Source organism: Anastrepha obliqua, chromosome 4, assembly GCF_027943255.1.
Source record: "Anastrepha obliqua isolate idAnaObli1 chromosome 4, idAnaObli1_1.0, whole genome shotgun sequence".
Classification (NCBI taxonomy): Eukaryota; Metazoa; Arthropoda; class Insecta; order Diptera; family Tephritidae; genus Anastrepha; species Anastrepha obliqua.
This window is the reverse complement of record NC_072895.1, coordinates 62,488,617-62,503,165: the sequence shown is the minus strand read 5'-3', so window position 1 is coordinate 62,503,165 and position 14,549 is coordinate 62,488,617. Positions and strand designations below refer to the sequence as shown.

General features: G+C 36.6%; 1 protein-coding gene across 1 annotated transcript; it reads right to left on the bottom strand.

Annotated features, from left to right (window-relative positions):
* Positions 1–10,563: 10,563 nt before the first annotated feature.
* On the bottom strand, positions 10,564–13,449 carry LOC129245028 (tubulin-specific chaperone cofactor E-like protein). The gene has a single exon (XM_054882987.1). It carries the CDS (start codon positions 12,539–12,541, stop codon positions 10,880–10,882), a length of 1,662 nt encoding a protein of 553 aa, XP_054738962.1. The 5' UTR covers positions 12,542–13,449; the 3' UTR covers positions 10,564–10,879.
* Positions 13,450–14,549: the final 1,100 nt, after the last annotated feature.

The window sequence follows — 14,549 nt, the reverse complement described above, 5'->3', positions numbered from 1 at the left end:
GACAGTTTCGGAGCTATTATATTTAGTAATATCACTAAACTTCATATTTTATAAGATCGTTGTGAATTTCGGACATATCTACTAGACAAATGAAATAATAAGTGAATAGCGTGAAGTGTTTGAAATAACATTAAAGAAAAATTTTTAAGGTATTTCGTTTAATTCCGTAATACCATATACATACATACATGGCAACCCAGTTATCGTTTGTTATGGTGGGTGTTGCAGCTTATTTATAATAAACGCTTTAGTAAACAGTTATTTGCTAATTATTTGTTTGCGTTGTTTATCTCTTATTTTGGGCAACTTTATTTTCAATTTCTCCGGTAATTGTTAATTCCCATTCATTTTAGCAGTTGGTGCTAATCCTATAAGCTTTCTGCTAAAGCATTTTTTTTTAATTCTGTTGTAAATACAATGTAACAAATAACACACAAGGTGAAGTCCAAAATAAACCAGACTGGCGTCATAAAAATGTTTTTGACGGCGCCATCCTTTTAATGAGTTAGTGCGTTGGAAGTTACATCCCTAGCTGACTTTCTGTGAAAGCTTGGTGACATTCGGTTAATTGGAAGCGAAGTTATTGCGTCTAAAGTGTCGGTATGTTTGTGTCATCGGTACAAAAATGAGTTTCGAACTAATATCAAATTTTGTTTTAAAATCGGTAAAACGCTTACCGACACATTTGAATTGATGCACAAAGTTTATGGCGATGATTGTCTATCTCGTGTCAGAGTTCATGGGTGGTTTACGAGGATGAATCACCCAAATCAGTAATCACCCAAAACTCCATCGAAGTTGTTTGTAAATTTATGGAAAATGAAGCGAAACCATCATTGAAATTCATGGAATCGGAGTTGAATATCTCCAAAATATTAATTTGTCGCATTTTAACTGATCATATGGGCTTACGAAGGGCCTGTGCACTTTTCATTCCGCACAAGTTAATTGAGGGCCAAAAATTGCTCAGAATTCAACATTCGAAAGACCTCATTAAAGAGACGAGAAAAGGAGAGAACTTCCTTTACAACATTGTAACTGGTGATGAAACGTGGAGTTTCCAACATGAACCTGAAACTAACCGGCAAAGTGCCGAATGGAAGGCCCCAGACGAGCCACCATCCAAAAAATCGCGTTTGACAAAGACAAAAATCAAGTCGACGCTCATTTGTTTATACGATTTCATGGGAAATGTCCACAAGGAGTTCGTGCCAATGGGCTAAACCGTCAATGAGATTTCCTATCTTGGCAGTTTGAGGCGTCTGTTGCATCGCATTCGTCGAATTCGCCCTGAATATCGCGAAGGAGGAAGCTGGCGCTTATTGCATGATAATGCACCATCACATCGACACCATCGACATGTGACTCATTCTTGGACTAGAAATTGCATTTTCACCATCAACCATTCACTGTATTTGCCTGATGTGGCTCCCTGCGACTTCTACCAATTCGGAAAATTGATTTTGGTTATGAAAGGAAAACGTTTTGTGTCCGTAGAGGCCATCCAAAAGGCTTGTACCGACATCCTGAAGGACATTCCGGTCAATGAGCTGAAACATTCTTTCGAAAAGCTTTCAGATCGCGCAAAACAGTGTATCGACGCCAGAGGGCAGAGCTCATTTCGTTTCTATTTTAGCTCAGTCTTGTTTGTTTGTTACTTCACCTTGTATTGTGTAATTTGATATTCAAAATTAATAAAAATAAGTAGACTTTAACAAAATATTGCTTTTGACCTCGACGCTTTTCAATTTGCAACAGCACCAGTTTCTTTGGCTCAAACGTCGAATAAAAGGCTTTATTTGCAATAAAAATAGAAGATCCTATCGAATACTTTGATTGTTCAACAATTCTTATAATGTGACGTAAACAGCGCCGACACCGAATTATGACATACTATTCTACTTTGGTCTCATTACAATATAACTTTATGTTTCTGCACTCCACGGAGAGAAGAGAATTCAATAATTTATTTACTTGGTTCAAAGTATTTTGCAGTTTGATTAGCATTAATTCTTGTTGGAGTTGTAGGCTCGTATACGAGGACGCGTAAGTTGCGGCCAACGATCTTGGCATTTTCAGCGTACAGATGAATTTAAGGCAGGCTTAGATCTTACTTTTGTATATTTGTATAGCTGCCAGCTCAAGCAGGGTGTTCCCGGTTTTTGGCAGTTACCCCGATGGGATTAAAAAAAGGCAAAACTCTGTATTATTGCTTTCTGGTTGTTGGTTTTCGCTTATTTAATATTCGGCCACCCACTTTTTCTTCGAAAAATATATATGCATAATATTACAAGTATTGCATGTCCTTGATCACAGCTTAATTCTTTATCGTACCCAATGCTTTTCCTGATATGCTAAAACACAAAGGGTTTCATAGCTACCTGAAGATTTCTGGATAAGTAAACACATTCATCGCACCTGCCGTCATATTGAAGCGGCTTTTCGGAAGCCCAGACCCGAACTGTCGTGGCGTTTTTTTGTCGTTCAAAGGATGTGCCAAGCTTGGCGAATCAGTGTAACTTCCTCGAACGTTCATTAAAATCAATGCAAAATACTGCTCTAGCAAAGCGATAGAATACATATGTACTTACATACTTACATAAATGTATACTCGCATTACGTCCGTTTGCAAATCGATCGAATTTTTCACTGATTGGCTGTATGTGTTTGAATATAACTCGAAAACTCCTGATAATCCTATGCAACTATGCAACTTTCAGGGATTACTGAGCATATCCTCAGCTATTAATGGAAAAATAAAAAAATCGGAAGCTGGTCTTTACGCTCTACTGCGGGGAACTCTCTTTAGACCGAGCTGGTTCAGCTGATTGAATTTTTTGGTTGTTAAGATAAAATATATCGAAGTAGTGGGATGCTATTTCCGGTATCCCGAAAAATTTTAAATAAACTTGTTTATTATAAAATTTTAAATAAACTTGTTTAAATTCCCAAGAAACTTTGTTTACTTTACTTAAACAATATGGTGTAAATTGGTTTGCATTGAAAATAGCCTTATTAATATTTAAAAAAATTGGTCTTGTATTTTTTTTTTTTATAAATTGTTTCATTTGTATTTGAAGTTTTCTTTGTGTTCCAAGCTTTCTTGAATCCCATTTAAAAAAAAATATCATTTTAAGATTTGTTTGTATTACTGAAAATGCAATTCTTAAGGGGGGACCCTCATTTATCGGGTCAAAAAAATCGATTTTTTGGAAATAATTTTAATCTATTCTACAACTATTTAAGAATATACTTTCAAAATTTCAAGTCGATATCTGTATTTTTGAAGGAGTGACAAAATTTTTAACAGGACGCGACGGGTGGCCTGATCGCCTGTATCCAAAACTTTAAACGCGTTTTTCTCGAAACATCATTTTTCGATTTTGTGTACACAATTGAGAACGCTGTATTGAACCAATCAGGCTTTACAATAGCTCATTTTAAAGATAATTAAATTGTTTTCAATGTGACATTAAGTGTTTTTTTAAAAAAAAAAGATTTTCATATTTTTTTGTAATTTTAAAGTCAATTTTTATGCATGAAAAATCACTTTTAACATAAAACTGGGTAAAAAATATCAATTTCGACATTTTTTTTTTAAATCAAAATGTCACATCGAAGGTATTATCCTAAAGTTTTAAAAAAAATTTGGTTTTTTTATTTCAGAAAAAAATTCAGAGCGCTAGAATGTACACAGATAGAATGAGGTGCCATGGACGAGGTGTATATTTCCATACTTAAAATGTTTTTTTTCTTCTCCGAAAATTTTTGTAGACAGTCAAGACATTTATTAAAGTACTTTATGAATTACAAAACGTTTGAAGTTATTTTACCTGAGAAAAAAATTCCCAAAAATGATGCATTTTTCGACCGTCTAAATGAGGGTCCCCCCTTAAAGTCCCGAATCCCGGGATCTAAATTTTTCGCTTGGAGACAAAACTAGTTTATCGGTAAAAGTTTAATTTTTCTTTTGTTTGGCTGAGTTAAGAATGAAAGTTCACCGCAGTTAAACGTGACTATCCTAAACCAATAGATATATATGTAGGTATGAATGTAAAATTCACAAGTGAGGCAAAGTGATTAAACATATTTTTTAATGTTCCGCTCCATCAGCCTGTTATGAGTTAGTGGGAAGATAAAAAACCTGTGTTATTATTAAGTCATAGCAGAATTAGTATGCTCATAAAGAAGCATCTTATTGCGATTCAATTCGTGCGATTCAATACGTGCGATCCTAATGTGCGTAACAGCGTATATACTAGGGTGGTCCATAAAAAGTCAAAGTAACGAACTTGTTTGCGCCTCCACCAGTAATGCTTTATAGGTATGTTCAGAAAGAAAACACACTTTTGTTTAGAAATAAGTTTGATTTGATGGTGTCACAAATGCCATGAAGTTTCCCATACATAATATTTTATATGACAAAAAAAATTTAATTCATTAAAATTAGCTTTTCAAAACAGTCAAGAGATATTTATTACCAAAAATTATCAAACTATCAAACCTTAATACTCAGTATTTAAATTTTTTGAAGATTACCCTAACATATTGCCTTATAAATTGTTGAAAAAGAAACGGTTTCCAATGGTCAAGCGATGTTTATCATCAGAAGTGATCAAACCATGACATCTTAAAATTCGGTACTTTTACTTTTTGTGGATCACCCTAATATGTAGCCCCGTACTTATCTTATAAGCACTGTAACATCCCTGCAAGAAAAATATGAGCTAGTAATATACAATGAATTGATGATTCAATTATTAATTGGGACGTTCGAGTTTTGACACTCCCACTTTTATTCAAAATTTCTAGAGTTAGAAACCCAGTGCTTGTTAAGGGATACGATTTATTAATAAGGAATAAGAAAGCTACTTACTGAGCAAAGCTTTTACAGGGTCCGGCACTCGAAGTGTAATCAACTTCAGACCGCTCGCGCAGCTGATGCACGGGCATCAACTGTCTGTTAGTTGGCTAAAAGACATTCCAGAGTATTGTTTACAAGTGCGTGGAAGCATTTTGATGAGAGTAAACGCGAAAAAAGAAAATCAGTAACGAATTTTAACGTAATAGCTCGCGCACCTTAAAGTAAATTAAGTTTTTGTGCGATAACCATTACAACGTCACGTGAAATGGTTCAAAGAGTGAAGAAGCGACTTGAGCGAAATCTCCGGCGAAGTGCCAATCAAATGGCGAAAGAACTGAAAATATCTGACCGTAGCATCCGCCGCATACTGAAAAATGATATCAAAGTCAAGCCTTACAAGATCTAAAAGGCGCATGATCTCACACCAAAGCAGCAACAATTCAGACTTGAGAGAGCGAAGGAGTTGCTTCGCTTGGCCGAAAGCGGCCAATTTCCGATCATTGTGTTCTCTGATGAGACAATTTTTCAAATTGAGCAATTCGTAAACCCCCATAAAGATAAGGTTTATTTGACCGACCGTTCATACGAGAATTTGAGTCATCGATTGGCAACCAGGAGGCAGCACCCGAGACAGGTAATGGTTTGGGCCGCTGTAACCGCAGGTGGGCGCTCTCCAATCGTTTTCATCGAGCCTGACGTCAAGGTAAATGCGAAATATTATCGGGAAAGTATTTTGGAGGCTGCTTTAAAGCCGTGGCCAGACAAACATTTCGGTGGCAGACGATGGACGTTTCAACAAAACTTGGCACCGTCTCACAAAGCTCGAGTGAACCAAGAATAGCTAAAAAATAACGCTCCGAACATCATAACGCACACACAATGGCTCTCAAATTCACCAGACGCGAATCCAATGGATTATTCTCTTTGGGCCTTTTTGAAGAGTAAGGTCTGAACTAAAAGATTCACCAGTCTCGAGGCGCTGAAAAAAGCGAATGTCCGCGAGTGGGCCAAAATACCTGCAAGTCACATTCGGGCAGCTTACGATTCGTTTCTGGACCATCTCAAGGCCATAGTAAAGGTAAAAGGTGGTCATATCGAGTAAAAGTAAATTGATTCTTAATTTTGTATTATTTTTACACATTTTTCACTTTGAATTGAATAAAAGTAATTTTTCAAACTAAATTTATGGGCTTTTTAATTGGTTACACTTCGAGTGTTCGACCCTGTATTATTAAATCATGCTTCCGCTCGATTAAAGAAGTTTTTTGAAATGGTGTAACCTTATCTGGAAAATTGTATGAAAGGACTTGGAGGAACCGTTCACAAATCCGACAGAGCTGGTGACACTGCTCAACGATATAACGGTATTGGGATACATACGGCTTTAAAATTAACAAGAGGTGGCAATTATTTTTCCTTTGGTCGTTTCCAAGAGTTGGCGTAATTTGAGTATTAGGTCGATTATAGATTTACTATACTCAAAGACAAACCGATAAGATGTAGGTTGCTCATTGCTGATGGGCTTAGATTTATTCAAAATCAACTTGATAGAATTTTATTTGGAACTCTGCATCTGATGTGTTACTCTACGCACGACAAGTACATTTGAAACTTCCGCACCAATTATCATAGAGTGTTCGCATGCACGCGATTACATATGGAGTATGTTCGAGCTGTAAAGCTAAATACACACCAGGCAACCGTTGCAGCAACTCGGCCATGTTGAAGCAACCGTTGCCTCGTGTGTAGCTGTGTTGCCAAATGATTTTCGTGTTGCTGCAACCGTTGCCTGAAATATCAAATAAATTTGATTTTTGGGATAGGTTGCTGCAACCGTTGCTTCGTGTGTATCATTGTTTACTGCTTTTACTCGTTCAGTTCGTTGAACACAAGCAAAGAAGAAGGTTCGTGCGGAGTAAAATAAAGTGAAAAAGGAAAAAATGGCAATTGAAAATAATGAAAATTATGTTAATTTTATTAACGATTATAAAAATTTGAGAGAGCTGTGGGATATAAGTAGTGAAAAATATAAAAATAAAAATTTTAGAAAAAAAGCATACGATTGATAAAATTGATAAAAATTTCAAGTCCGCAAAAGCGTTTCCTGTTGCAAGATACCGCAAAGTTATTGCCAGTCTAATTTCTGCTGATATTGCCTCTCTCATTATGGTATCTTGTTTCGTTATTTTGGCCTTTACGAAGTCCAACAATTTTCTAAACAGGGCTTCGTCCATCCTCATGTAATTTTTATAGTCCGCTGGCTCATTTTCCTTCAGTTCTTTCAGCAGCCTCTCGTTCGAAAATTCGATTTTTTTAAAAGCCAATTTTTGGACCAGATTTTTTTTCTCTTCTTTTGCTGCATCTCTTCTTCCTCATTTTCGTACAATTATAATAAGAGAAGTAATTTTACGCATTTCGTCGGTCATTTAAAAAATTTAATTTTACGTATCTTCCGCTTGTACCTTTCCTGCACCAGAGTTATACACAATACTGAGATTGAAGCAACGGTCGCAACGTGTTTCTTAAACAAAGGCAACACGTTGCTGCAACCGTTGCTTCAACGGTTGCCTGGTGTGTATTTAGCTTAATAATTGCGACAGTGCGACTTTTTATGAGATGGCATCCAACTCTGTCACAAAATGTCTGCAAGACATGCACTCTGTCATTCAAATGTTGACATTCTAATGGCCATCACTAGCTAATCAAGCGCAATATAAAAGATTTCACTGCGGAGCAAAAATGGAAGCGGAAAAGTAAGTTTTTATTTAGCAAATACTACTTTGAAGTTTAAAATTATTAATTTAATATTTTTGGCGTAAAATTAAATTCAAATATTGGTCCATATTTCGATATTTTCTAACAACTCGGAAGGCGCGAAATAACTTCTGCAATATTGCGATAGCTAATCAGACCATCGAAAAAGTAAATTGCTGCAATTATTGCGTGCGGTGAATTCGTGTTTTGGATAGAAGTTAAAGTAATTTCTTTTATAAAATTAAAAAGCTTAGCTGGTAGTCCACTCACTCCCGTTTCTATGTTGTTTTTAGCCACGGTTACTGTGGTCAATATCTCGGACAGATAAGAAAAATATTTTATATATGTAAAGGGTCTTCCAACAACAGGTGTTATCTATCGCTATCGAGAAAAGATTCACGATTTATTTTCAACGAGACGGCGCTACGTGCCACACAAGCAACGAAATCATTGATCTTTTACGGGAAAAGTTTATGGACCGTGTTATCGCTCGTAGAGGTGATCACAATTGGCTACCGAGATATTGTGATTTAAAGCTTTGTGACTTTTTTCGTTGAGGCCACGTGACAGGGAAGGTCTACACCAACAGCCCACGGTCGATTCAAGACAAGATGGAATTTGTGAGGCTATCAAGGACATAGGGCAGCCACTTTGCAATTCGGTTATGGAAAATTTCATCAAAAGGATATTGTCCTGTAAGCGTGGTCGTGGTGGTCATTTGCCTGACCACTTCCACTATTAATGGCATACTTTCCTCTTTAAAATGAAATAAACAACCGCTCATTTATATTAAAAAATAGAATTTTTCTTTGAATATCAAAATTACACCTCTTGTTGGAAAACCCTTTATTATATTTTTACTAAAATGATTTGCTTAAATTGGCAATCATTTATAATTTAAGAAATCTTAAAATTGAAGTTCATGTTTATATATACTGAATTTTAAAACCACATCATCTCTGCATCTGCAGGTGTGAGAAGTGGTAGAGAGAGTGAGAGCGGAACGCCCGACGCACACTGGGGATTTGGCGGAAGAAAGTCAAATTTGCAACATACCACCTACGCAATGTTTAATGGTATTTCTAAATTCCAGAATAGAACCAACAATAAAATCAAAAAGAATTACTAAACTCCGACTTACAGTTTTTTTTTATAGATATGTCAAAAGTATAATTTTTCTATAGTATCGAACTGACTAAGAAAAAATGGTTTTTTTCCTTTTGCTTGAGCCGACTTCCAATTTTTAATTTTTCATTTAGAGTACGATATTTTTATATATATATTTTAGCCGGAAGAACAAAGGCTGTGAAGCATTTGATTATCTATTTATAATTAATTTTACGAAAAAAACAAAAAAAAATCATATTCCTTCATATTCTTGGATCTGCAAGTTGAGCTACATTTACCTACGGTCAGAAACTAGTATCAACGTGTTGCTTAATAGCGTCTCTTTCAGTTTTAATCAATTGCAGGTGCCACCAGGTGCCACCAGGCGCTACTGATTATTTTTTGGCAATGATAATAACAAATTCCGGAAACACGTCACGAAGATTCTTTGCCAATCCAACCTTAGTTTCTGAAATAACAGGTTTGGACGAAGATTTAATTAAAAGATTTGCTGTTATTCTTGAAGCCATAACCATACGTGAGCCAGTGCACCCAACAAAATTTGGAGATTTTTGTATGGAGACAGCAAAAAAGTTTGTTACTTTGTATGAGTGGTACAATATGCCAACTACTCTCCATAAAATTCTCATACACGGTAAGGATATAATGGAAAAGTGTATTTTCCCTGTGGGTATATTGTCTGAAGAGGCTCAGGAATGTCGAAACAAAGACTACAAAAAGTATAGACTCAGGCACTCCAGAAAATGCAGCAGAATTGCCACGAATCAAGACATCATGCACCGAATGATGGTGACATCAGACCCGCTGATATCACATTTGACACCTTCTTTCAATAAGAAAAAGCACAGTGATTTAAGCAAGGAAGTAATTGCGCTTTTACAAGAATAAAATTTGCAAAAAAATATGTTTTATATGAATATGTAATGTGTATAATTTGTGTATGTATGACATCATTAAAAATAAATAATATATTTGTTCATTATTTATTCACTTGTCGTCAGTCCATATAAAAATTTTCATATTTTTACAAATAACGCAGTAGTTTATATTTCTATATATAATATATGGAAAAAACATTGATTTTCAACATTTTTTTAAAACAGTTTTTAAACATTGTTTTAAATCATGTTCTTTCCATATATTTTTAAGAATAAAATTTATGAATTTTAAAAAAACATTGTTTTTTAAAATTTTTTTAAAAAATAGTTTTTAAACATGTTCTTTTCATACACAAATATATACAACTTCGTTAGTAGTAAAAATGTAAATATTTTTTGGGATGTATACTTTTTTCCGCATCTCTGTACAAAAATCTCCAGTGTGCGACGTGCGTAATAAAGTAGTTCGTAATTGGTGAAATTGTACCAACACGGAACCACAAATGCGTATCGTTAGTTAGTTAGTTGGGTTTTTCCTACAGGGAAGTTCAGTATTGTCTGAAAACTACAAGATATTATTACTTACGTATATGTATATGTATGTAGTGGAGAGGCGCACATATAGTCATTTATGATAGAAGCACTTGTTTCTGAAATGCACAATTAATCTGCCACCAGCAAATCATTATTGACACAGAAAGAATAAACAGGTTGGAGAGCACCCACATGCGAATACAAAGAAGACCCAGTTTACATTGCTAATGCATACGGGTATGAGCATCGATCGATAGCTTCACCCAGCCCCCCTCACCACTTACCACTCCGTCGCCACTGTCTCGCCAATGCGTACGATCGACTGTGTGGCTAAAACGTTTTGCGAAACTCAGTCCCACATTCATCAATTATGCGAAGCAAAAGGCAAAATAGTAAACAATGCAATGAAAAATGTTATAATAGCATTAGCAATAGCTTTGTATTTGTATTTGGATTTTTGTTTTTATTATTTTATTGTTATTATTTATTTATTTCATACATTCAAATTCATATAGCACGCTTGTGTACCACAGTAGTTTACCATATTTCGTAAATAGCGCAAGGTACATTAAAAACTACATACTCGTATATTCACTTTACAAAATATTTACATTCTCTTATATAATTAAAAGCATCGCATCTTAGCTGCATTTAGTCGTAACGTGGTGTTTGTTTTTGTTTTTACTATTATTATTTATTTATTTATTTAGAATACGCCCACTTATTTCTTCTCATCGATAATGATTTCATCGCCCGCTTGTATATTATAACTATACAAACGCTTATTGGGATATTTCATGGGTTCCGGTCCGAACTCTTTGAAGTCTTGATCCACATAATACAAACGCATTTTGTTCGCCGTTAAATCAATTAACTTTTCCAGCCTCGTCTTCAGATCGGCCACCGTGCAATAGACATCGAGCAAACGCGCTTCCGTCTTATCCTTATATGTAATAAATACTTTCAGGCGTTTCTCAGGCTTAAGATTTATGTTAACTAACGGATCCAACTTGCCATGTTTAGCTACCAATTCATCGTAGCGCTTAGGACGCTCCCATTCTGGCTTGTCCATGTAGTGACGTATGAAAGCACGTTCTGCATCCTCGCGCTCGTCTGCGCTGATCACGCCGCCGCCGTTTAGCAAATTAACATTCGGCAAACGCGCAATTAACAGCTGACGACGTTCGTGTTCGGTGCATTCGAGTCGCTCCCAGAGCGGCCAATTTTTGACACGTAAATTGCGCAGTTTCGGGAATTTCGCAATTTGGTCGATATCGTCCCAAGCGCTGATGTTCGAGTAGCTGAGATTGAGAAAAAGCAGATTGTGGAAATGCTTGTGCGGGCATTCGGCTTTGTTGGACATTTCGATATCTTCTTCGCAGGCGGTTGTGCAGTCGTCGTTATTGTTGACGGCATTAGCCTGTATGGCTTTGATGGGACAATCGGCGAGCACCAAATTTTCAAGGCTAGGAAATACGCGTCCCAAGCGGCAAATTTCGAGCCAACTTTCGACGGGATTGCCGGTGAAGTGTAGCGTTTTCAGTTTCCTATGTGGACGTATGCGTTTACATCTCGCATCTGTGTAGCAACTGCCTGTGGGAGAAGTTGGTGTTGGCGGTGGTGTTGTTGGTGTTTCTGGTTCAGTTTCTGTTTCTGTTTTGGTTTCTATTTCTGTTACTGTTGCTATTGTCTCTCCAGCTGTTGTTGCTGTTGCTACTGCTGCAGGCGCTGTGGATGTAGCTGTGGTGGTTAAATTGTGTGAGTCACTTTGTTTGTTGTCGTTACACTCGTTGCACTCGGTTACCTCGTCGTCATCTGCATGCACCTTTTCTGCCCCCTCTCGGCCAGCTACATCGTCCTCGCGGTCACCACACTCAATTGAATCAATAAGCACTTCTTTGTAGTCATTCAAGCTGAGATGCAATTCCTCTAACAATGGCAAATTATCCAATAATACTTCAACACATGGCCAATCCAGGTAAGTGCCATTCAGCACCATGCTCCTTAAACTATTCGTGGGCAGGGTAGTGGGATTGCATATTGGACCGACCAAATGATTTTTGCTCAAATTGAGAAACTCCACACGCGGCATATGTTCGAGTATATGGAAGACCTCTTGCCAATCGTTTAGCTTATTCTGTGCTAGATCTAGTTCACGTACGCGTCGACATTTTTCTTTTATGGCTTCGAAATCACCCGCACAGTCAATGTCACAGTCGTTCAACACCAACAACTCGGGCACGCTGAGCAGCGGTGGTAGTCGCGGTATATAGATGGATATAAGGCCTTTTTCTGCTTCAGCAGCTGCATCGTCGTCGTTCAGATTCTCTAATTGACAGTCGGTGAAATATTTTCTTTCCAATGCTTCCAGTAGTGATGGCATCTTGATGGCGTTTATTAGTAATCGTACTCACAGTATAATAAAGGCTACAACGGCTGTCGCTATGGATAACTAAGCTCCTGCAACTACCTCTATGATGACGGCTATGACTGCAACTAACACTGCAAACGCTCTTCCTGTTCCAACGGCGGCGGCTGCTCCTCTGGTTACACCTCGGAACGATTCCTCGTCTGCATGCACGCGCTCCGGCAACGACGACTACTATGTGCGTTGAATCGTGGCCAATTGAATTTCGGTACATATGAGCAAAACGCATTCGGTGGCACTCGCTGGGAAGCGAAGGCAAATGCTTTGCTGGTGTTTTATAGTTTTTTCGTTGATTTTTGTTTTGTGCTTTAAATTGCAGTCAAATCCCTTTTGCTTTTGTGTGTGTATAGTATGCAGTTATTACTATTATTTTTTTAATATTTTTCCTTGCTTTGGATCTGTTTTGATTTCGCAGCGTTTTGTTTATTTTTTTATGTATGCTTGTACAAATGTGTTTCAATTTCATTAGTTTTTCATTTGACAACAAAGTGAAGAATATGATGTAACGCAATTTTCATCAGCAATAGAAAAATTAAACAATTGAAAAATTATTGTTTCTATTGCGCACTAATTTCATTTTTGTAAAGTTGTGAACAAAGAAAACAAATACAGACTAAATTGCTGCGCGCTACTGCCTTCACTGGTTCACTGGCTCACTGAATGTTGATGCCTGCTGCTGCTACAACAGCCACTAATGTTTTCTCTGTTTCCGCAGCTTTTTTGATTTTTTGCCTGTTTATTGTTATTGTTTTGTTCTTGTAATTGTACTACAGTGTTTTCCACTGCTCACCGCTCACAGCTCACTAACCTGTGTCATTTGTAGTTTTGCGCTACTCGTTGAGCGCTTCGTGCTTTCATTTGCTCAACTGAACAGACGGGAGAAAATGTAAATTGTCTGTATTCTGGCTTTTTGTGTAGGTCGCTGGTTGTTTGACTGGCTTGGTTAAGCACAGGGGCGCCCCAACCACCACCGACATTGTGGGATTTAGAAAATCAGCTGCGCGGAGCCGATGCCAAACAAAGAACACTTTACGGACAAGAGAGTGATAGAGAGAAACGTGCATTGCAGATTTCGGAAGACAGTGGGCAAAAACAAAAAAGTTATAACAAAAAAAAAAAAAACACCAAAATAATAATGAATAAAAATGTATGGTAAAATTGGAGTTGTTATCGAAATAAAAGACTTTATTTCTCTGGTTTCAATGACTTCTCTGGCATAAAAGCAATTTTTTATAAAATAAATTATGTATATAATACTATTTTTCCCTTAAGTTGGCATTTGGAAACTGTCGAATCAGCGATGAAAGTTATCAATTTTAAAATTGAATTAATAAATAGTTATTTCAATTTTTTTAGTTAGAATTAGAATAATAAGTAGTTTTTACTTCGGCTTAAAAAGCTTTTGAGACCTAAAAACGAATCCGTAAAATCAAGGAACTATTTTTTATATACATATGTACAAGAAAATAAAATATCGCGTTGGTAATAATATATTTCCTAAAACCTCTCTCCGCCCTATTTTTTAATATTTTATTTTATTTGTCTATCATTTTACCACGTCTATCCAACGATTGCCTTACATATTCGCACAATAGTATTGGATAATAAACGTGATGTGACGTGGTCTTAGCTTTTCTCTTGTAACATCTGTAATTAGTACGATTTGTTGGAGAAAAAACCTTGCTAACACATTGAGTGCCATATCGCATGCTTCCGCACCCAATCGAATACTTTCTGGGGTGCCAAGTAGCACGAAAGCGCGCGGTACAGATGTTGCTTCATCTTATATGTACCTTAGTTTATGATTTTATGCGAGACTGCATTATGCATGCATTATGTTTTTAAAGTAGACTGATATTTGAAAACATCTTTGATCAAATTTGTATAGCACTACCATGATTTTTACATACAAAACTTCTACCTTCAGTAAAGATTTTCGTCAAATCCCTTCGAGAGTCACTGT